Source organism: Pseudorasbora parva, chromosome 20 (assembly GCF_024679245.1).
Source record: "Pseudorasbora parva isolate DD20220531a chromosome 20, ASM2467924v1, whole genome shotgun sequence".
NCBI lineage: Eukaryota > Metazoa > Chordata > Actinopteri > Cypriniformes > Gobionidae > Pseudorasbora > Pseudorasbora parva.
This window is the reverse complement of record NC_090191.1, coordinates 1507186-1532673: the sequence shown is the minus strand read 5'-3', so window position 1 is coordinate 1532673 and position 25488 is coordinate 1507186. Positions and strand designations below refer to the sequence as shown.

Here is a 25488-nt window from a genome sequence, read left to right as displayed (position 1 = left end):
AGAAGTCCTGTTACTTGTCAAAAAATATTGTTATAGTAGAGTAAAAGTACCTGTCCTAAATACTACTCAAAGTAGGAGTTAAAAGTAGCCCTTTTAAAAGTGCTCAAGAGTAGTGAGCATTATGCTATGAATGTTATTCCACTTATACCCTTCTAATTAAAAATGTAGCTTACTCTTTTATGGATGACTCTCAGTAAGAACACCAAAAAAAAGCTCTCCAACAGTATTTCAATATTTCTTAGACTTTTTCGTTTTAATTTTTTGACTGCTAGCACTAAAAATATAGCCATGTTATATTTGAGAAAGTAACCAATAATCTGGTAACATTTATGACACCAATTCTGTGGAGGTTTTCTTGCGGTTAATTAAAAAAGGTTGCAAAGCGTTGCCCGTTAAGTTCTTTCGAGTTCTTTTCTTTTCAAGACGCATTCATTGTACTGCTTTATTTCAATGGATGTTTTCTCTTTAAAAAGAATACACTTAAGAAATCAGAGTAACTCACAATTTTCACCACTTATTATTTTTGCTTGCAATTAAAAAATAAACCTGATTTAAATATAAATCTGATGTTTTATGAAAGTTATTTGCTCTATACAAGGACTACAATTTTAAGTCGCCATGTGAGAACCCATTACATTAAAATATGCACTTAAATATGCAGACAGAAAGCAGGTTAATGCGTTTACATGTTAAATGAAATCGATGTGAGGGACAAAAATCTTGCAGTGGCGTTCGGTTAATGCCTAATTCACTTTTAAGCCTGGCAAACACTCAAGCTAAATTAAGTGTTTCCAGCAGATGGCACCGCGAGCTTGTGCAGCGCTAACAGAATACGTACCATTTGTTGGTGTATCAGAAAATGTAATAATCTGCGGTCAATTTTTAGTAATTGTTTAAGACAATTTCATGATTTCAGTCATCATACAGTAACCAGCAACAACCCCCTTACATACAGTGCATGTGCTTCACTCTAGGCTGGTCGCTATCATGGTTGATGTGATCGGAGTCCACGCCTGACACATGGAGACACAGGACGGATTATTCTTGTTAGCCAATCACATTGACAGGAAAAAACTAAACATAATGTAGCAATGACAGGTTTAGGGAAAATAGCGCAGTAAAAGTACAGATACAGCACTTAAACTGTGCTCAAGTAAAAGTAAAGGACACTGTTTTTAAACTACTTAAAAAAAGTACAATTCCTGAGAAAAACTACTCAATTACAGTAACAAGAGTATTGGTAATTCGTTACTTTACACAAGATGTTCCATTTTGGTTCCAGTATGATCCTATGTTAGTCATATAACAACATCACTGATATGCTTTTATGGGGATGTTCCATTTTGGTTATTCTGTGTTACTTTCTTATATGCAAGTGCGAACACGTGAACTATTAGAAGACAACAATTCGCCTTCTGCTTTAAAAGTGTATGTTTCTGTGCTAATCACGCTCCAGTTGATGGTTCTTCTTTGGGATTACATAACCTTGTTGGTATTTTTCTGAAGGGAGCCAGATGTTTGAAGCCAGTGTGTTTAATGCCTTTTCTTCTGTGAGACTTATCGCTTATACTCAAATTCCTTTGTGCACCACCATTTGAACCACTGGGTGTCACAGATATTATTAAGTGGTTGACTTTGAAAGTGGCATGTCTTCTGGCTGTTATTTCCACTAAACGTGTCGGTGGGCTAGATGCCCTGTCAGTTAGTGAGTCATGCTTACGCTGTTTACCGGAGGATTCGGGGGTGATTATTTGACCTAATCAAGCCTTTGTTCCATCAGTCCATTCATCTGGCTGCTTTTCAACCCCCCTCTTCTCACTGTTAAAGTGATTGAAGGGCTAATCATGTACAAGCCATGTACATGTCTTAAAGTCTTAAGCGTAACTAGCAGTTTTTTATCTCATTATATTGGTCAGGTGATGGCTCGACACACATGATCTGTCTTAAAAAACTGCTTTGACAATCTAGTTAAATATATTTAGAAAGAAAAACAATACATACAAAAATACACACAATAATGTAGACTCGTTGATGTGCTTATTCTTGACTTGAGTTTTTAATGATTTATGGTTAGTGTAATGATTATGAACACAAATAGGTAAACCATGTAAAACTAAACGTATGATTATTGCATTAATATAACATCAGTTAAACTAAAGCTGGCACAGAGGCATGTATATTCACAAACTAAAGGCACTTTGACTGTTATCTATGTCGAAAGTAAAAAAGATTGACACAGAAACGGAGTCAAAGACAACGAGAGTGGATTACTCTGATCTCTTAGTCATGAAGACAAACATGCCACATTCTGTGAAACCCCACTATAAGAAGACTAAGTGATCATAAAATGAATAAATTATGAAATGATAAATGGTGGAAATCAAACAACTACATACATGACAAATGATTATAAAGGATTTAACTGAATATAAAATTAAAGAAAAAGAGCACGACACAGATGTATGGTTGAAGCAGCACACACACACAAAAGGAAGTATGTACGGAAAAAGAATGTACAAATCTGAATCATATCGGATTTCTTACCACATATGAGTAAAGCCTGAATCCGATCTGAGGATATCGGAATTCATGTTTTTTTTTTTTTCTGCTTACATATTCACAAAAATCAGAATTGGGCCACATACCATGCAGTGTAAATGGGGCCCTAGTGTCTCCATTTACTTTTGTCTCATATGTCCTCTCCTTTCTCTGTTAGTATCCCTGACTTTTTGTTTAGTGAGGTATATTATTCAAACTTCAAGAGAGCTCATTATTTACTCAAACATTACAGCTCTAGCCCTCGTATTATAGCAATGAAGAGAAAATAAGAGACTCTATAACATCTCACTGTTACTGTCACCATTACCTGTGTGTCTCGGTCTTCATGGGCTCTTATTTTGAATTGTTTTGTCTTGTTGTGTCTGGTTTTTAGTTCCTGTGGTTTAGTTTCTGGTTCCTGTTTCCATAGCAACCCTTGTTTGTAACCATGACAACTTCGCCCCATCATCACCTGTCCTTCCTTTACTCTCTTGTTATCTAGTGTATTTAAACCCTCAGTCATCTTGTGTTCATTGTATTGTGTTAACGTTTTGTGTTGCTGTTTATTAAATGTAAGTGTTCATTGTCTTTCTGCGTCTGTCTCTTATCTTGGGTTATCTAGTCAAATCAGTGTGTGATAGTCACTGATTTATAATGAGCTCAATGCATTATGGGTAGAATTTCTCATCAGTCTATCCTGATACATCAACACAGTTTCACTGATGAGTCAGGATAAACTCTAAACCCAGGATAGAGTGTGTGAGTGAATGTGGTCTGGAGTGTGTGGATGAGGCTCATTGTGTCAGAGACGCTGTAGAAGGACAGAGTTCCTGCACCGGGATCCACACACACTCTTATTCTATGACTGATGGATACTACAGGGAGTTCAGTCTCTATCTTATTGTGCCAGAATGAGGATCTGTTAGGAGTGCAGGACAAACTCCAGGACTGGTCATTAGATCCAAACAAACACTCATTCCCCCATCCCTTCCTGCTGATGCTCTTATATGACACTGATATAAACACACGTCTCCCACTCCACTCAATCTCCCAGTAACAGTGTCCACACACACTCTCGCTACACAACACCTGCTCCCAATGATCAAATCTGTCTGGATGATCAGGATACGGCTGGACTGTGTCGGTGTTAGAAATCACTCGGTTCCTCTCAGACAGACGGAGCCATTTATTCACTGAATTCAGATCTACAGTTAGCGGATGAGAATCTGATGGAGAAAACACATCAGAATCAGGAATTATGAATATGTCTGATGTTTTAATGTACACTGTAAAAACATTTTTGCTGCTTGTTAAATGCACTTAATTAAAATGAGTTAAAACCACACAATTACTAAATATTTAGTTGTAACTTAATTTTGTGTAAAATCCCATTAAATATGTAAAACAAGTTTGGGGGGAGCATGTTCAGTTAATTAACTTAGTTAACACCGGAGAAGCACATTCAGTTAATCAATAATTAAATTAAGGAGATGAGAGGTGTATGCAGACCTCTGTTCCATGAAGCTTTCCAGCATTTGGACCAACCATAAGTGCCCAACATGCCTGGATTTATGCTCACCTGTTCCATTAATAATCTTTCCTACATAGGGAATCACCACCGCAATACACCGGGCTGAAAAGCGCTGATCTCTTATATACAGGTGCTGGTCATTTAAGTAGAATATCATCAAAAAGTTGATTTATTTCACAAATTTCATTCAAAATGTGAAACTTTTATATTAACATTCTTTACACACAGACTGATATATTTCATAAGTTTATTTCTTTTAATTTTGATAATTCTAACTAACAACTAAGGAAAATACCAAATTCAGTATCTCAGAAGATTAGAATATTGTGAAACGGTTCAATATTGAAGACACCTGGTGTCACACTCTAATCAGCTAATGAACTCAAAACACCTGCAAAGGCCTTTAAATGTTCTCTCAGTCTAGTTCTGTAGGCTACACAATCACGGGGAAGACTGCTGACTCGACAGTTGTCCAAAAGACGACCATTGACACCTTGCACAAGGAGGGCAAGACACAAAAGGTCATTGCAAAAGAGGCTGGCTGTTCCCAGAGCTCTGTGTCCCACCACATTAATAAAGAGGCGAAGGGAAGGAAAAGATGTGGTGGAAAAAAGTGGACAAGCAATGGAGATAACCACACCATGGAGAGGATTGTGAAACAAAACCCATTCAAAAATGTGAGGGAGATTTACAAAGAGTGGACTGCAGCTGGAGTCAGTGCTTCAAGAAACACTACACACATACTGTATGTATGCAAGACATGGGTTTCAGCTTCGCATTCCTTGAGTCAAGCCACTCTTGAACAACAGACAGCAAACGTCTAGGCTAAAGACAAAAAGGACTGCTGAGTGGTCCAAAGTTATGTTCTCTGATGAAAGTAAATTTAGCATTTCCTTTGGAAATCAGGGTCCCAAAGTCTGGAGGAAGATAGGAGATGCACACAAAAAGCACTTCTACATTCTGACAGGTTGCCACTGTTTGCGCCAGACCGCGTCGTAGCTCATTATCATAAAGTTGAGCTGATTTCAACTCTCCTCGACACCCAAATCGTCCAAGATGCGCCGCACCGCTCTCGCCGGAGCTCACCGCCCAGCTCCCATTGAAATTGAATGACTTCCGGCCACCTTGCCGCTCTCGCCGCCGGCGGTATGAACGCACAGTTATACAAAATTATGTTCTCATATTGTGTAATAATACATGCATGCATGTTTTCTTTAAAGAGTGGACATCATATTAAAAAAAGGGGGGGGGGGATGCTGTTTCATGCACACTGAGCTTTACACTGTTAAAGACTTGGATTCCCATCCTAAACATAGACAAAGTTTCAAAAACTAATGTTGGACGTTTGATGGAGTATTTCTGTGTCAAAAATACTCCTTCAAGTTTGGGAGAGTTTTTTTCGAGTATGGGTCCGCTTGACGTTAATAGAGCGGAAGGTCCTTGTATGGGCCGTACGGGCTCTTCTCCCGGTAGGGTGCGCGCGCGTGACTAGAGCGAGAGAGGAAATGCACGCCCATAAACACTCTCTCAAGGTGCAGATCCACTCGTCTGTGCAACACTTCTGTCGCACCGCACTCCACTTTATTCCTACGGGTGGCATCAAACGACTTCAAGGCGTTCGCATAACATTCTGGGAAGGCAGCGTTGCATTTGAACCGATTTGAACGCAGAAATGACGAGAAGCTTCACAACATCACGCTTCAATCGTGTCACAAAAGTGGATCTCCACGGTCACTGCTGTCAGGACTTCATGAAATCAACAATGTTACCAAAGAAGTGTGTTTCTGACGGAGCGGTCCCAGCGATAAAGGTTCACGGTCCTGCTTTGGAAGCAGGCGGTGAGTAAAACTGCTTCAAATGTCTATGTTGTTGGCTATCGTCGCACAAAGCGTGCTTCGTCATTCAAATGCGCTAACGGTTAGTCCATTGCTGTTCTCTGTATAACGTTACACTAGTCTGACGTGCAAAACCGTTTTGCTTGCTACTGCTAAGGTTTAGTCACATACAATAGTCCATAAACCGAATCATGTCCTCATAAACTGCGAGTAAACACACACAAATGTTGACAGGCCACTAAATACAGTCCATACCACAGAGACGGACGTCCTGCTGCTGCTGTTTCTCCTGTTCAATTTATTTTAGCCTCCGGATCTGATTCTGAATCATATATGTATTAGTTGAATATGATTGGTCAGCGCTTTGTACGCGCTCGTCATTCTTTAGCTCCGCCCACACGAAACGCCTCCAGCCGCTCAGTTTTTTCCGGAAAGACTTGGTACAGCCTATATTTCTTTTATAAGTATAATAAAACTAAAGACTTTTCGGAGATATGAAGGATGCAATACTACTCTATAGGTACTCAAGATTGACATGAGATTGACTGAAACTGAGTGTTTCACCCCCCCTTTAAGGTTAATACAATAGTTGCTAAAATCCTATTATAAGTGTTGTCAAATGTTTTTTTTTTTTTTTATCTCACAGATTTGAGAATACCTGATACTGGCCCACATAGGACATTCTGGCTTTTGGCTCTCACTATATATTATATTCTATATTATTGACTCTGCAAAAGGACTATTAGGAACACCATACTAATACTGTATGACCCCCTTTCACCTTCAGAACTGCCTTAATTCTCCGTGGCATTGATCAACAAGCTGCTGAAAGCATTCTTTAGAAATGTCGGCCCATATTGATAGGAGAGCATCGTGCAGTTGATGGAGATTTGTGGGATGCACATCCAGGGCACGAAGCTCCCATTCCACCACATCCCAAAGATGCTCTATTGGGTTGAGATCTGGGGACTGTGGCGGCCATTTTAGTTCAGTCAACTCATTGGCATGCTCAAGAAACCAATTTAAAATGATTCGAGCTTTGAGACATGGTGCATTATCCTGCTGGAAGTAGCCATCAGAGGATGGGTACATGGGGGCAGTGTTGCCACAGTTACTTTGAAAAAGTAATCTGATTACTGATTACTGATTACTCCTTTAAAAAGTAACTTAGTTACTTTACAGATTACTTGATTTTAAAAGTAACTAAGTTAGATTACAAGTTACTTTATTAGTTACATTCAGCAGCTGCCGACAACACCCCTGCCGCCTCAAAATAGAAATGACAACCGTTTTTGGCAACACACTTTATTGCATTTATGCCAGAGCCTGAAGGCCCCGACTTTTTTACGCCCCTTTTTTAGGCTTCTCCTTCGTTTTATATTTATTTTAATAATTAAAATGAACAATGAGATGTGCTGGTGGAAACAACATGAGACCATGATAGCTTGCGCCACTGTCGAGAAATGGCTCGCGCAGGGTTAAAGAGTCCGTTTCTTCAGTGCAGCTGCTAGAGTTATGGCCTTTTTACAACCGGTTCCTTCATTCGTTTTCTCTGAGCAGGTATCTATCGGATTGCTAAATGACCAGGAGTAACGTTAGGCCTAAATGCCTTCCGAGAGTCTTTCGAGGCGTATTTAATTCTGATCACTCAAACAAACCGATTCAGAAGGTGCATGAAAGCATTTCAAACTAAACCGGACAAATGTAAATGTATCTGGTTGTTTAAACCACATGTGTAAATTTTACTCCTGGCAAATAATTAAGAAATAAATGTGTGAGAGCGTGTTATGGTGTAGTCAGATAGATATGACGGTGCTACTGCTACATCGCTGCAAATGAGTAAAGCAAGCCAACGCAAATGGCCGTTAATGAAACTTTAAAATAAGTCACACAAAACACAATCATCTTCAATATAAATGAATGAGACTAATGATCTTACCAGTGCTTAGGTCGCTCTCTCTCATATTGCGATCTTTGAATTTGAAATGAGCTGCTGAATAAAATGCTGAAATCTTTTGCTTTGATGTGAACTCCGTTAAATGAGCATATACCGCGGGAATTGAAGATCGGATTTATATTAATTTAGCTGAAGTCTAAGGTAGGCTATAATACAACCTGCATGTCCTTTTTTTTTTTTTTAGATTGTGTAGCCCGTTTCGTTGTTTTGAGCGCCGTTGCGAGCAGTAGGCTAATCTATCAGCTGCCTCAGCTCGTCAGAAATGCCTTTGTGGTGGTATAATAACTAGCCTACTTTGTTTTTAATGTCAAAGTGGTTATATTTCGTTTCATTTCTTTATTGAGTTCATTTAGAAAAATGTTTAGAGCAATTTTTGTTTGTTAAATTAAAGTTTTAATTTTTTTATGTGACGACCCAGTGAGTTAACCGCATGTTTAATATCCTAGTCTCTCAAACCAACTCTTGAATTGTCTTGCCTATATAAACTTTAATTTAACAAACAAAAAATTGCTCTGAACATTGTTCTAAATTAGGATAAAAAAGAAACGAAACGAAAAATAACTACTTTGACATTAAAAACAAAACTGAACTATTTTAATGGCTGCAACAATGTAAAAAGTAAAATAAATAAATAAAAAACACGGGCTCCAGCCGGACTCGGGCTGAGAATTTGGAAAATGACTAAAATAGTAACTCACAGTGACTTGGATAAGTAACTTTAATCTGATTACTGGTTTGGAAATAGTAACGCGTTAGATTACTCGTTACTGGAAAAAAGTAGTCAGATTAGAGTAACGCGTTACTATGTAACGCGTTACTGGCATCACTGCATGGGGGACATAAAGGGATGGACATTGTCAGAAACAATGCTCAGGTCGGCCGTGGCATTTAAACGATGCCCAATTGGCACTAAGGGGCCTAAAGTGTGCCAAGAAAACATCCCCCACACCATTACACCACCACCACCAGCCTGCACAGTGGGAACAAGGCATGATGGATCCATGTTCTCATTCTGTTTACGCCAAATTCTGACTCTACCATCTGAATGTCTCAACAGAAATCAAGACATCAGACCAGGCAACAGTTTTCAACTGTCCAATTTTGGTGAGAATTGTAGCCTCTTTTTCCTATTTGTAGTGGAGATGAGTGGTACCCGGTGGGGTCTTCTGCTGTTGTAGCCCATCCGCCTCAAGGTTGTGTGTGTTGTGGCTTCACAAATGCTTTGCTGCATACCTCGGTTGTAACAAGTGGTTATTTCAGTCAAAGTTGCTCTTCTATCAGCTTGAATCAGTCGGCCCATTCTCCTCTGACCTCAAGCATCAACAAGGCATTTTCTCCCACAGGACTGCTGCAGACTGGATGTTTTTCCCTTTTCACACCATTCTTTATAAACCCTAGAAATGGTTTTAAGTGAAAATCCCAGTAACTGAGCAGATTGTGAAATACTCAGACCGGCCTGTCTGGCACCAACAACCATGCCACGCTCAAAACGGCTTAAATCACCTTTCTTTCCCATTCTGACATTCAGTTTGGAGATCAGGAGATTGTCTTGACCAGGACCACACCCCTAAATGCACTGAAGAACTGCCATGTGATTGGTTGATTAGATAATTACATTAATGAGAAATTGAACAGGTGTTCCTAATAATCCTTTAGCTGAGTGTATATTAACTATATTCTTAATAAACTACAAACAATATATATTTCTTTTGTCCTTTTTTGGCCTCATATTCTTTCTTATAGTTCCATCTCACATACCTGACTCAAAGGCTCATTCATTATGTAGGTCATTATGCGGTTATTTGCTGTGAATCACAGCATTATTAATAATTGTTTATGCCTCTTTGCAAATGGACTTCGTTAACAAAAATTGTCTTACAAAATTTTAATCAATATATTGTTTTATGTGAATCAGTAGGGATAATGATTTTCACATCAGTTAAATAATACTGCATTCATTTTGTTCATGTTTAAATAGCTGGAAATATGTACTTATCTTGTGCCTTCAGCATTTCATTTAACCCTTTCCTTGCTGGTGTATTTATTGTAAAAAAAAAGTCCAGAATCTATATTGAGTGTTTTAGTTTTCAAGTGATGCATAGTTTGTGATGAAAGTACAAACACGCCCACTCCCGTCAAATGTGCCTAGAAAGTCTGTCGATGAAAATTATGAACAGAACCAGTGACAGTGACCACCTTGACAGTGGAGGTGGAGAACATGGTCCATTCTGACTCATATCTCTAGACTCCCTCTGGATCCAATCGAAGCTCCGCCAGAGGTGGGAGTTGAAGATCTCTCTGACAGGGGTTTCGGCCAAACTTTCCCAACAGACCCTCACAGTATGTTTGGGTCTGCCGAGTCTGTCCAGCTTCCTCTACTGCCATCGGATCCAACTCACCACCAGTTGACTACGCCGCCTCTCTTTTCACCCGAGTGTCTAAGATATAAGGTCGGAGGTCAGATGAGATGACCACAAAGTCGATCATCAATCTCCATTCTAGGGTGTCTTGGGGCCATGAGCCCTTATGCTTGAACATGGTGTTCATTATGGACAAGCCGTGACTAGCACTGAAATGCAATAACAGAACAGTGGCACACAACATCAGAGCACAGATCCTGGCAGAAATTCAGGAAGCTGGCTTTGGAGGCAGACCAATACCAAACTCCATCTGAATTGCAACCAAGTTATGAGATAAAAAAGTTCCCTGGAGGCGAACCCCTGCACTAGGATGCTCAGACAGCCAGCTTTGGGCTGTTGGGTATGGGCTTTACGAAGCATGCTGGAAGGAAAGAGTCCTGGTCTTCACTCTTCTGTTGAGGCACCCATGCAGTTAGTGGGTGGCTACCAGGTGGTAGGCCTCTCTAGGCCTCCCTGAGGGAGCGAGTCCTAACTTCCAGCTACCTCGTAGGTTAGCTTTAACTGTTATCCTGAGGATGAGCTCCACTGTTCGAACGTTCACGCAGCTAGTACGGTTGGCTTTTCTGTATATCGGCCTCATAAGCCTCCCTGAGGAGACAAGTTATCGGTTCGAAACCTGCTCAGAGCGGGTCAGTGGTACCAGTTACATTTGGTGCATGGACCTAGATAGAAGTGAGGTTTAATGGGGTGAGTGTAAAAGACTTAGGCCAGTGAGGCTGTGTGTGTAAACCTTACTTCCCTGATCTTAAGAGGCACAGTAGCGACTAATGCTAGATACTGTGGTCTATAGCCTTCTTGTCAGAGCGCTCGACTCCCACATCGGAGAACCAGATTGAAATCCCAATCAGAAGCAGGTCATTAGGACCTGTCTTGATGTCACCATGGTGACAGCTGGAGGTGATAATGCTGGAGAAAGAGCCCACCACATAGGCGATGGAGTGACCCTGGCGACTGCAACTGAGTCACAAGAACAACCTCCTGTGATGACAGGGTGGGTACAAAGGACATAGGGCAAGCTGGACAGCCAAGGACTGTGGTGGAGTCTGAGGGATGGCTCATCGCAAATCCGCAGCGCATGTGTGGTGAGGTCTGACTCAGGCGAAGTACACTGACCAAGGGAGCTCGGCAAGGCAGAATGGCCAATGGGAGATGGGAACAAGTGGGTGTCAAGGGGGACAAGACTGAAGACAAGACTGGAAAGTGCAGAATAGTCCAATGATAAAGGCTAAGTCTTCTATGATGGTAGAGAGAGGTGGTGGGAGAGGGTGGATGGGTGGAACTGACAGAGTTTGGTGCTGTCAGAATCTCACTCTCAGTGGCAGGAGGGTGAGTGGAGCTCTCCTCCTTGCGCTTTGATTCCACAATGGTTCCCTCTGCAGTGGATGGTGCAGCTGGCACACGCTCATGGTCAGTCACAAAGTCTGCTTGACAGCAGGGAAGGACTCACTTTAAAGTTTTGCACTTTTAGTCAGGTCTTCTGTCACAGGTTGTGTGGTATAAACATGCATACACAGGGTAAATCCTATTCAGAATAGTCCACACACAACGTACACACTGACGAGACCACACAAACTGAACTAAACATAAACAGGGGAGATAATGAAACACACATACCTGAACACAATGATAAAATCAAATGAATTACAGACAGTTGTCGTTAATTTAAGTTTCTTGAGTGTAAAGATTAATTTCAAATAATAACGTTTCAAATTTTGTCTGTTCAATCTGGGAAAAAGCTTACTCCAACTGTTTAAAAAAAAAACCTTTTCCTTGGCAAGGACATTTAAAGTTCAACAAAGTGATTTACAGTGACTAGTTAAAAGTTAAAAGATAAAATACTTTATATTAAATTTGTAGGTTAAATCAATGTTATAATTATTTTCAGTCTAGCTGAACCTTCATGTTCAATAGTTCAGCAGTCACAGTACAGTTTATCAGATATCCTGTGCAAATAATCACATTATCAACTCTTTTCTTAGTGACTTACATTGTAGGAAGTTGTTCCTGGTCCTGGGAACAATGTTGGTGACAGTGACTGTGGAAATCAACAGACAAAAGAAAATTATCCTTGCATCCGTTCCTAAGACATTTCTAATATGATCTTCTACATGATATGAGATAATGGAGGATGATTTCTGAGAGCAGATGAATCTCAATCAATCGATCAATCAGTCAACTTTATTTATATCGCGCTTTTACAATGACGATTGTTTCAAAGCAGCTTCACAGTGTTAAACAGGACAATATTACAACAAAATTTGATTTGGCTAGTTTGATTTGGATAGTTTATAGAATTAAATATGACCTAATTAATTAATTTTATTTGTATGTTTAGTTGAATAACTTTGATCATAATTCCCCAACTGAGCAAGCCAAGCCAAAGGCGACCAAAGGAACCAAAACTCCATCAGGGCATGATGGAGAAAAATACACAGTGTTCTTCTCTGGTCTATTATTAAACAGTGTATAATTATTATTCTGGCAACCTTGCAGGTCATAAATCATTTTACTCTCCTGATGTACAAACGTTGCATACGGACAACATGAGCATAGAAATGTGTAAAAAAGCCCATGTTCATTTCGTGTTCCCTTTATTATAAGGACTGTACAGCTATTATGTTGGTTATTTGTTTTGGGTTAAAGAGGTGTGGCTTAATCTAAGATCGCGCTAGCGTGAATCACTTCAGTTCAGGAAATGACAGGAGAAGCAGCGCCTACACTTTGTGAACTGCAGGGGAGAATATTTGTAATCGTGATTGGGCGCGAACGGTGTTTATTTATCCTGACCGTGTCGCCGAAGTTGCCTTTAATGATGATTCTAGAATAACCACATTTGAGAGTCATACACATCTTAGATTTATATATATGTGCGGTTGTCATCGTTGAGGATTCATCGTGCTTCAGAGGACCCGGGACTGCAGCATAAAGACCAGCTTCACATATTCTGACATCTGAACATCACAAAGAGCTGTTGCCATCATTGCATACACTGCCTAATCTCAAGATAAGCAAACCTCTGTATCCTTGAAACCCAAATCTTGTTTATTTTGTTTATTTTGTTTATTATTTTGATAATAAACGCTTTTTATATCTTCATTTTATTTGCATTTGTGTGATATTCTGACAGTGAATATGTACACATTGTATTTGCTACATTCATAACAGTAAATCAGTATAATTAATTTCGACTTTCTTTTCTTCATTACCCTCGTGGCCATTGGACATCAAATGAGGTAATCAACCTTCTGAGACGGTTGGCATCGTAATAGTAATTGGTGCAATACAGTTCCTTTCGAACAAAATGTGTATATAATTTCTCTACGCACATATCAGTGCTTATAAAAAATGTATATACTAGCCCAGGGCCGGCTCTAGCTCTTTGGTTGCCCTAGGCGAGATGGAGTTTTGCGCCCCCCCACCCCTCCACCCCACTCACTTTTATCGTCTCTATTCTAATTCAGCACGTCTGTTTTCCTAGGCCTACCCCTAACCAAGAAGCACTTATTATTAAACATGTTCGACGCTTTATTTCCACTTTTCAAACATTTTCTCACTTTTTATTAAAAATATATGCCTTTCCAATTTGATATGTGATGGGAAAAGGAAATAGAGCAAGTGTGGCAAAAGGCAGGATCGAACCACTGACCGATCTGCATCAAATCTTGATGCCGAGCGTCTTACCACTACACTACAGCCTCTTTAAACATAAGGTGAACACAGCATATTTGTGTTTAATGTAAATAATATGGCATCTTCCGTTAGGCTGCTCCAGTAAAAAAAAAAAAAAAAAAAAAACGAGAGGCCGTATTTATTTCCTTCCGACGCCCACGTAGAGAGCGTTTGTACTTTTCATAAATAACATGCATACGTTATCCATATTCATAACGAACTGGACTTTTTCATATTTAAATGACACCCATGTAGGTTATTGTAGATTATTGTCAGTGAAGTTATGTTTGCAATACTTATAGTAATTATGTAGAAAACTAGCAAGTGATAGCTTATTGACAATATTAATAATATTTATAAAATAAATATTAGTTGATTAGATTGATACTAAGTAATTTTATTTTGTTTGACAACTTATTGGCTGAGATAAGAAGACTAACCTCTATACTGGGCTTTCTTTCAATTTTCTTCCTTTCTTTTTTTCTCTTTTTCCGTCTCTGTGCATCCGCGGGTTTAGACGCCTCATTTTTGATGAACGCGCAAGATAGCACTTGCCTGACATAACGCCTGAACTAATAATCAATAATCACCATCAATTCAATCTAATAATCAGGTTGATAAGTAATAAAACGTGTGGCTGAGGGGGCGCCCTATGATGATCATGTTTAATGAACATTATGTTGTATTTCGCTTGTTCTGATTCTATGCTTAATGGGTAGTAATGGGCGGCACTAGAGCGCGCTCGCGCCCCTAACACAACTGTCGCCCTAGGCAACCGCCTAGCTCGCCTATAGCAAACGCCGGCCCTGTACTAGCCGTAAATAAGTGCACACCATCCACACACACTGTTACAATTTTTATACTAATTTAATTAGAAATATTTCCTGCTTTTGAACACTTTTCCTGTGACATTCAGTGTTTTAATGTTTTAACTACAGCGAGATTGCATAATTCTTTGAATGGTGTTCTTAATAGCTGAACTCATGTTCTGAGAAAATATCTTCACAAGAAAAATTATTAATGATGTGCACTTGACTCTGTCTAAGCAGATGGCATTGGAACAGACAGACATAACAGACACCGTTCAGGAAGCAAACATCCATTGGCCATAAATTTGAATAAACTGTACAACCTCACAGACAGATATTAGCCTAATGAAAACTTCTTCTATGATCTTCACAATATTATGAAAAATATAATTGTATTTGAAGGACAGAATTTGAAGGAAACGGTAGGATTTGCATGTTTTATGTCAGTGTCAGACAATTGTCTTTACATTGCAACGTAAAAATATTTATGTACTCTACAAACTGCATTTACATAGCTCATATATTTTATACAAACCCGATTCCAAAAAAGTTGGGACACTGTGGAAAATGTGAATAAAAAAAGGAATGCAATAATTTACACATCTCATAAACTTGTGTATATACAGTCTTGTTCAAAATAATAGCAGTACAATGTGACTAACCAGAATAATCAAGGTTTTTAGTATATTTTTTATTGCTACGTGGCAAACAAGTTACCAGTAGGTTCAGTAGATTGTCAGAAAACAAACAAGACCCAGCATTCATGATATGCACGCTCTTAAGGCTGTGCAATTGGGCAATTAGTTGAAAGGGGTGTGTTCAAAAAAATAGCAGTGTCTACCTTTGACTGTACAAACTCAAAACTATTTTGTACAAACATTTTTTTTTCTTCTGGGATTTAGCAATCCTGTGAATCACTAAACTAATATTTAGTTGTATGACCACAGTTTTTTAAAACTGCTTGACATCTGTGTGGCATGGAGTCAACCAACTTGTGGCACCTCTCAGCTGTTATTCCACTCCATGATTCTTTAACAACATTCCACAATTCATTCACATTTCTTGGTTTTGCTTCAGAAACAGCATTTTTGATATCACCCCACAAGTTCTCAATTGGATTAAGGTCTGGAGATTGGGCTGGCCACTCCATAACATTAATTTTGTTGGTTTGGAACCAAGACTTTGCCCGTTTACTAGTGTGTTTTGGGTCATTGTCTTGTTGAAACAACCGTTTCAAGGGCATGTCCTCTTCAGCATAGGGCAACATGACCTCTTCAAGTATTTTAACATATGCAAACTGATCCATGATCCCTGGTATGCGATAAATAGGCCCAACACCATAGTAGGAGAAACATGCCCATATCATGATGCTTGCACCTCCATGCTTCACTGTCTTCACTGTGTACTGTGGCTTGAATTCAGAGTTTGGGGGTCGTCTCACAAACTGCCTGTGGCCCTTGGACCCAAAAAGAACAATTTTACTCTCATCAGTCCACAAAATGTTCCTCCATTTCTCTTTAGGCCAGTTGATGTGTTCTTTGGCAAATTGTAACCTCTTCTGCACATGCCTTTTTTTTAACAGAGGGACTTTGCGGGGGATTCTTGAAAATAGATTAGCTTCACACAGACGTCTTCTAACTGTCACAGTACTTACAGGTAACTCCAGACTGTCTTTGATCATCCTGGAGGTGATCATTGGCTGAGCCTTTGCCATTCTGGTTATTCTTCTATCCATTTTGATGGTTGTCTTCCGTTTTCTTCCACGTCTCTCTGGTTTTGCTCTCCATTTTAAGGCATTGGAGATCATTTTAGCTGAACAGCCTATCATTTTTTGCACCTCTTTATAGGTTTTCCCCTCTCTAATCAACTTTTTAATCAAAGTACGCTGTTCTTCTGAACAATGTCTTGAACGACCCATTTTCCTCAGCTTTCAAATGCATGTTCAACAAGTGTTGGCTTCATCCTTAAATAGGGGCCACCTGATTCACACCTGTTTCTTCACAAAATTGATGACCTCAGTGATTGAATGCCACACTGCTATTTTTTTGAACACACCCCTTTCAACTAATTCAACTAATTGCCCAATTGCACAGCCTTAAGAGCGTGCATATCATGAATGCTGGGTCTCATTTGTTTTCTGAGAATCTACTGAACCTACTGGTAACTTGTTTGCCACGTAGCAATAAAAAAATATACAAAAAACCTTGATTATTCTGGTTAGTCACATTGTACTGCTATTATTTTGAACAAGAATGTATGTGGTTTTTAAAACATGACCTTTTATGCATATGCTCACTTTCAGGATGAAATCTACACCAAGTTTCATACATGAGGCCCCAAGTCTTTACCTCTGTCAGAGATCTTCTTCAGCCCCTCTTTGCAGAAATCCTCCAGTTTATTTCTCAGCTGACGGACAGATTCTCTCACAATATCAAAAGAGGAGAGATAACTGAAGAAAATGTCATTTACGTCTGTAGATTCAGGAGGAGCTGAGAGAGACTGGAAACTCTACAGAAAACAGAAATCAAAGCTCATCACCTCCATACTTCAGCCAGCAACCTGCACTACTGTAAGATTTGTGTGTCTTTTGTTGATCTTTAGTATTTCACCATCATGAAAAACACCTAGCCACAGACCACTCTAATGACTTAATTTGACCTTAAAGTGATAGTTCACTTTAAAATGAAAAATCTGTCATCCTTTACTCATCCTCAATTTGTTTCAAACCTGTATGAATTTGTTTCTTCAGCTGAACACAAGGGAAGATATTTTGAAGAATGCCAGTAACTAAACAGTTAACTGGAGCCATTGACTTCCATAGTAGGAAAAAAAAAATACTATGGAAGTCAATATCTTCCAACTTCTGGATAAATACACCAAAGTGGTGGGAATGGGATCCAGAACACTTGGGTCCACAGTGGCACTGACAGTAGAAGGGCTGACCACGGATGAGCCATTGGAGGAAGAGCCCACAGTGGAGCAGATGAAGGGAGGTGTCAGGCTGAGGCCTCACCAAGGTGGAGCTGGGAGAGGTGCAGACCCAGACTGGGTAAAAGTGCATAGACCCAGGGTATCACTACTGATCTGGAGGGCCAAGGAAAAGCCACAGGCACATAGCACTGAGGTTGAACTGGGGGCTTGAAAGACAGAGGAAGATCCGGTGAGAGCAAGGACGAAGGGGGAACTGGAGGAAAGCAGAAGCCCAGTGGAGTCTGTGGTGAAACCGGGGTAATGTCTGACCAAGGTGCAGCTGGAGGGATGAGGGAGCCCAGTGGCATCTGAGGGATGACAAACCCCGGTGGAGCCAAAGTTGGGTGAAACCATGGTGAAGTCGATGGGTTGACGGGCTGAGGTGGCCTCATGGGCTTGGAGGCCTGGGGTGGAGTCAAAGAATCTGAACACTAGACTGAGCTGAAGATAATTTGTTACATTTATATAGAGCTGTTCTAGGCACTCAAAGTGCTTTACAAGTAGATGGGGGGAATCTCCTCAACCACGATCAATGCGCAGCACCACCTGGATGATGCAACGGATGATGAGGACCTCAGTTTATGTCTCATCCGAAGGACAGTGTTTGTTACAGTACAGTGTCCCCATTTCTATACTGGGGTGTTAGGACCCACACAGACTAAAGGGTGAGCACCCCCTGCTGGCCTCACTAACAACTCTACCAGCCTGGTTCCATTTCAGCCGGTCACGTTCGATGTACGTCGGAACTGACCGACGAATTGGAGATCTATTTTCAGAGACTAATCTACTTAGAGTAATTTAAAACGAGCCAATGAACATTGGCATGTGGTCCGCACTTTGCCTGCCATGCGGGTATAATTATGGAAGTACTTTGGAGCCGAACATCTGTTGGTGTTTCGACGAAGAATGTTTTTGCGAGTCTCGTCAAGGACGTGTTGGTCCACGTGGACATCAACCGAAAAGATGGTCTACGTTCCCGTCGCATGCTTTAACTTGCCCGCCATCTCCTCCTCTGGAGTCAGAAGCATCTGAGGTTGCTTCATGCTATTCACATCCCAGGTGCGCTGAACCAGACCTACGCAAGTATGTGTTTCCCCAAGTGAGCCTTCTTGCTCAGACACTGAGCAAGGTCAGGGAGGATGAGGAGCAGGTCTTGTTAGTTGCGCCCTACCGACCCAACCGGAACTGGTTCTCCGAACTAACTCTCCTTGCGACAGCACCTCCCTGGCCCATTCCTCTGAGGAAGGACCTACTTTCTCAGAGACGGGGCACTCCATGGTACCCGCGTCCAGACCTCTGGAAACTCCATGTCTGGTCCCTGGACGGGATGCTAAGGTTCTAGGCGGCCTGCCACAGTCAGTGGTAGACACCATTGGTTCTGCTAGAGCCCCCTCTGCAAGGTGCCTCTATGCATTGAAGTGGAACCTGTTCATTGAGTGGTGTTCTTCCTGCCGCGAAGGTGTTCGGTTAGAGTTGTGCTCTCCTTTCTGCAAAATGGGCAGGAGTGAAAGCTGTCTCCCTCCACCCTTTAAGGTGTACGTCGCTGCAAAACAGCATATCATGATGCAGTTAACGTTAAGTCCCTTGTTAAGCATGACCTAATTGCCATGTTTCTCAGAGGGCCAAGGTGGTTCGAACTGGAGGGGTTATATTGGCTACAGCACGGATTCGCGACACCGTGAGGCTCCGTTCATCGCTGATTCTGAACCTGTTCCATAGACCAACAGGTGAGAGAACCAACAAGATGGAGAAACTCCTCAGCCAACAAACACCAACGTCCATCGCCACCATGAAGTCTGAGTTATTAAAGATCCTGTCCATGAAGACAGTCTTCTTGACTGCATTGGTGTCCATCAAGAGGTTAGGGGACCTGCACGCACTTTCGGTCGACGAATCATTCGTGCCGAGAGTCCGGATATGTGCCCAAGGTTCCCACCACTCCCTTCCGGGACCAGGTGGTGAAGTTGCAAGTGCTGCCTTTGGAGAAGGTAGACCCAGCCCTAGCTTTTCTCTGTCCCGTCCACACTCTTCATGCTAACGTGGACCGAACTCAAAGCGTTAGAACCTCAGAGCAGCTCTTCATCTGTTACGGAGGCCAGCACAAGGGAAATGCTGTCTCCAAGCAGAGGTTGGCCCACTGGATAGTGGATGCTATCATTTTAGTATACCAGTCCCAAGACGTGCCTTGCCTGTTTGGATTGTGAACACACTCAACTAGAAGTGTAGCTTCCTCCCGGGTGCTGGCTCAAGGCGCCTTGCTGACAGACATATGTACAGCTGCGGGCTGGCTGACACCCTTACACGTTTGCTAGATTATATAGCCTCCGTGTAGAGCCAGTATATTCCCGTTTACTCGCCCCCAGTGGCCAGTAGTGCCAAGTGCCTGTTCTTAGTGTCGGCTTGCAATGCCACGCCTGCCCTCTGGGCCAGATACGTGCTTCTATTTTCTACAGTTGTGTTCTCGGAAATGGCTAAGCCTATTGAGCTCTTTTGTCTCGCCATTTGTGTCATACGTGGCGGACTTGTGGAACGTGTGTGTAAGTTGGGTATCCATATGTCATTGTTCCTATGTCTTAGTAACCCCATATGTGTATTCCACGGTACCAGCTACCCTACTTAGTTAGCCCTGTGTCTTTCCATTGACAGAGCCCGCTCTGTTGTCTCTGGTGGTGTTCTTCCCCCCTGGAACCAGGTTGGAACCACCCCAGAGACTGCCATATGTTGCAATACCCTACTTGGTTAGTCCTTATGTGTTTTGCCACCTCTCCTTCCATTAAAGGACATGGCTCAGCAGCGTTCCATCTTCTGAAATGGCATGTTTTCCCAGCGTTATCCAATAGTCACACTGAGTGGGTCTTGCAGAAACAAAGCTATTGGCCTTCTCTACTTAGAACCCTAACTTCCCACTCCAGTACAAGAGTGGTCCAGTGAGCTCAAGCAGAGACAGCATCCTGGTGTGTTGCTAGGATTCCGAATTCGTTGGTCAGTACCGACGTACGTCGAATGTAACCGACTGAAAGAGAACGTCTCGGTTAAGTATGTAACCCTCGTTCCCTAAAGGAGGGAACGGAGACGTACGTCCCGTCGCCAGGTGCTGTGCTTCGGCTGCAGGACTGAGTCACTAGATTGGCTCCTCAGCAGAAAAGCGAGGATGCGGTCTTTCACTTCCGTATTTATACCAGCAAGGCAGGCGGAGTGCAGACCGCATACCAATGTTCATTGGGTCGTTTTAAATCAGTCGGAGTCGATAGGTCTCTGAAAATCGATCCCCAATTCGTCGCTCAGTTGCCCTCTTCTTTAGGCACGAGGGTTACATACGTAACCAAGATGTTATCCCAGTTGGACTGCCATCCAGGTACTGACCAGGCTCATGCCCTGCTTAACTTCTGTGGGAAACCAGTCTTGGGTTACAGGGTGATATGGCTGCTGGCTTAAATATTATATAAGAACCCAACACACAGATCAACACTTAAGTCTACAGCTCATTCTGTTCTCATAAAATGTTTCTCTGTTCTACTATAAACCTGTCCTTCTAGATCTCTGTTACCTGCAGGAAATGGATGTGATCCTGTGTGTGTGAAAGCTGCTCCAGCTCAGCATCTCTCCTCCTCAGATCTTTGATCTCCTGCTCCAGTTGCTCCAGACGTTCTTCAGCTTGACTCACTGCAGTCTTTTCCTGATCTCTGATCCGCTGTGTGACCTCAGATCGGCTTCTCTCAATGGAGCGGATGAACTCAGTGAAGATCTTCTCACTGTCCTCCACTGCTGTCTGTGCAGAGTGCTGTAAGGACACATATCACAATCACACAGTGGCTTCAGTGAGTCCTTACTGAGACTTCTCAAACTGCTCTTCTTCTCCAGACTCACCTTATGAGCCTCCACAGCCTCTCTCAGCTGCTGAAGATCTTTATCTCTCTGCTGGATCCTCTTCTGTAATGACCTCTGTGTCTCCTTCAGCTGGTGCTAAAGAACAAACCAATAACAGAGATGTCACTTTATACTACAGTCACTAAATCATAATATGAAGAGTTGAATCTAGTAAAAGTGTAATGAATAACCAGTGGCTGTAGGTTCAAACTCCTGAAGTGTTAGATTGATCAGTTTCCGTAATCAAACATGAATTTACATGAAGAATAAGGTGTGTTTACACTGCAAGCATAAATATCATAAAAGTGAAACTGACAGATGTAACAGACCTGTGGCACTATATAACAAAAAATTGATTACTGGATCACCACATTGAGTATTTCTGTTATTATCTGCCATCAATTATAAAATGTTGATTGGGAATCAGTCATTCAAATTTCCATGAAGTCAGGCATCTCATTACCATGAAAAACTGACTAGTCTACACAGAAAAGAAGCCAACGCCCAAGGTTAAGCTATAAATGACAATGAGTTCATATGAGTCAGATTAACTGAACAGAAAGTGTTTGCGTGTCTGTTGCTCTGTTTATTGTGTGTTGCTCAATATGTTTATGGTGCATTTCACCCTTTTCTGTTTAGTTCAATGCGTAGCACAAATACACTCAGCAGTCAAGTCCATTTGCAGCTCCTGTTTACTTCTGCTGATGTCTGCAGTGTGAATGATGACCTGATCATATGGGTGCCATGAGTTTAAAGTTCTTACCTGTTTCTCTGTCCTCTGTGCTGCTGCTGATACAGTGTCGTGGTTTTTATGTTCATCCATCGTACACAGCACACATATACACGTCTGATCAGTGCGGCAGAAAACCTCAAGGACTTTATCATGTGTTTGGCAGATCATCTCCCGCAGTCGTCCAGTGGCTTCAGTCACTTTATGTGGCCTACGTGAGTGAAATTCCTCATGACGGTCAAAATGAGTTTGACAGTAAGACTCCAGACACACCAGACAGGACTTGACGGCTTTGTGTTTTATTTCAGTACAGGCATCACACTGTACATATCCAGCTCCAGCGTAACCATCAGCAGGACATTTAGTCTTCAGTTTCTCCACCAGTTCAGCCAGCATGGTGTTTTTAGCTAAAGCAGGTCTTGGACTGAAGGTCTGTCTGCACTGAGGGCAGCTGTAGACGCTCATCTGATCCTCCTGATCCCAGTGGACTGTAATACAGATCTTACAGTAACTGTGTCCACAAGGAATGGCCACTGGATCCTTCAGGAGATCGAGACACACTGGACAGGTAAACTCATCCTGATCCACTGAAATTCTGGCTTCTGCCATTTTACTGCATGAGACACACAAACACAACAACAGCTCAACTGCACTTCAGTATCTCTTTCTCTAAACTGAAGAGTTTCCCATTTCCTGGTTCTGTTTTTGGGTGACGTGTGTAAAACAGGTGTGTCTACAAGTCTGTGTTTGGGTGACGTGTGTAAAACAGGTGTGTCTACAAGTCTGTAAAGCAGGTACCTCAATCTTGGTACCTGCAGAGTTCAGTTTCAACCATACTCTCACATGCAAACTTTTTATAGTAGATCCAGGTGTTCAGTAAGAGCTGGAACTAAACTCTGTTGTATTACTCTAGGAATAGGAGGAATCCTGCTGTAAGTCACAGTTCATAAAATGTCCACTAGATGTCAGTCTTAGACAGTCACTCAAAGAGTTTAACTTTTTTTATCTGTTTGGTAACCATGGCATTTTCAGATACATTCTCATTTAGGACAAAAGCTATTACAGAATGACATTTCTTAATATTTCATAATCTTATCTTAACTATGGATAGGAAATGGGTATTACAGAAGCATCCTAACTCAAAAAAAAAATCTAAAAGCTGTCTTGTGTCCTAACATCAAACCTTTTTGAAATCCAACGGTAAAAATCACAGTACAAAAGACCAAATACAATCAGCCTTTTTTTAAGTGAATGATCACAAAATCAATGTTTACTGATGATATATAAGTTTATTCATATTAAAGCAAATATGAAGCATGTCACATCTAATAAGATACGGCAAACAGACAGCAAATCTCAGGTATTCACTGTAAAATAAATGTCACTGTTGCTCACAGCTCTATAATACCACTGTGTATTAATGGCAATGACAACAACAAATATACCCAGTCATTCAGTAGCCTGGTTAAAAGTCATTTCTCACGATTGCATCTCCAACACCAGCCATGTGGATGCCTCTGTAGGCTAAGAGAAATGGGTGCAAAGACATGATGTGTTTAAATGGGGGTCACCCATCAACCAGCAATGAGCTGATTGGTGTAAGCCTAACCGAGCACGAGCCAAAGCATCATGCTCAAGGCTTTTAGGATCAGTGTTGGCTACACCAAAGAGTTTGAACCATGGACACAAAAGGGCCTAATTTTACTGTGGCAGAAACCTGTGCACTGTTGGAGGGTGTTTGGGCCAATTTTGCCCAATGGTAGGAGGTTTCAGCTCTGCAAAGGGTGGAGAAGTGACCAAAAAAGGAAAACGCAACATTTGGAAGAACATAACCAATCATGTCAATGCCATGCGGTCTGGCCAAAAGCGGACCATAAAACAAGTAATTGACCTTAAACCGAAAGACCTAACTTAAAATTAAGAACCCCCAAACAGGTAAAAAGCCATATAAGAGGGGAATTTCACTGATAATAGGATAATAGAAGAAAAATCAGAGGCTGTGTATGGCACTGAAGGCATAGAAGCAGATGGAGAGGCCACAATTACAGAGACTACGACTTCAGAGGAATACAAGCAAAATTCTCCTGCTGGACTTGACTACAGACAGTCCCAGACATTCCTACGAGAAAACAGAAAACACACTGCAGCAACATCCTCCACTACAAACCGTTAAGTTCCTGAAGGCAAGCGTTAACAGAAGCGGATAGACAAGCTCAGTTGGGTTTAACCATGAAAAAAAATTGAATATCATCCATGCTGTCCTATTATCTGACCTAGTGGCAGCAAATAAATGAGAAATAAAAGAGTACCAAGTACAGACAGAATGGTACGGGATCGATCCTTACCTATCCTAACAAACTGCTGTCTATCTGATAGATATGAAGTTAACCACTGAGTTCTTTCACAGTGAAAGAGTAAATTTCATGAATTCTCAGCACTTAAGACTAAAATAGCACTTTGAGAAGCTTGATAAATGCAGGCCCAGATAGATATGAAGTTAACCACTGACAAGCAGCACCAGGATAATGTGTGCACCAGAATCAGAAATCAGGAGATCGTTTAGCACGTTTAAAAGTGCGGTTTCTGTGCTATGATTGGGACAAAAACCTAATTAAAGTGGTTCAAATAGATTATTTTGGTCTAGATGTGACTGCAGAGTACCTTCTCAAGCAACTTGGCAACGAATGGGAGGGTTGATATTGGTCTATAATTGCTCTGGATAGCGTTATCAAGGCAGATGTGTGTGTGAGTAAAAAAGAGACATGGTCTTGGATAGGAAAAGGCAGTTGGAGAAAAAGTTTGATAAATGTTAAACATTTTTTTGTAGAATCATCCGAGCCAGTAATAGCTACTAGGCAGGTGAGGGTTTAACCGGTTCGTTTATTTCAGGAAAAAAGAGTTTTAGGTTTGCCTTTGTAGATGACAGTTGAACGATGTTCAGTGCCTCTTTATATTCCATTACTGAATCTGAGAAACCCATGGCATCCAAAAGAACGGAGGATTTGTTTTTAAAACTCTAAGTTCAGGAGTGAACCCAGGAGAGGAGTGAGTAGACGGGACAGTTATTAAGTTAAGTTTACAGTTATCTAGATATTAATGGAGCAAGATCATCCAAATCATCAAAGGTTGAAACTCTCTCATCAGGACTAAGGAGGTTGAGTG

The 25488-nt window shown here is 41.2% G+C and overlaps 1 protein-coding gene across 1 annotated transcript; it reads right to left on the bottom strand.

The window, feature by feature from the left end:
* Positions 1-2164: 2164 nt before the first annotated feature.
* Positions 2165-22959, bottom strand: LOC137049889 (tripartite motif-containing protein 16-like). Its single transcript, XM_067428639.1, has 6 exons — positions 22360-22959; positions 21597-21692; positions 21277-21510; positions 17108-17267; positions 12269-12316; positions 2165-3764 (listed from the first exon to the last, which is right to left on the bottom strand). The coding sequence occupies exons 1-6, from the start codon at positions 22933-22935 to the stop codon at positions 3244-3246; spliced, it is 1635 nt and encodes a 544-aa protein (XP_067284740.1). The 5' UTR covers positions 22936-22959; the 3' UTR covers positions 2165-3243.
* Positions 22960-25488: the final 2529 nt, after the last annotated feature.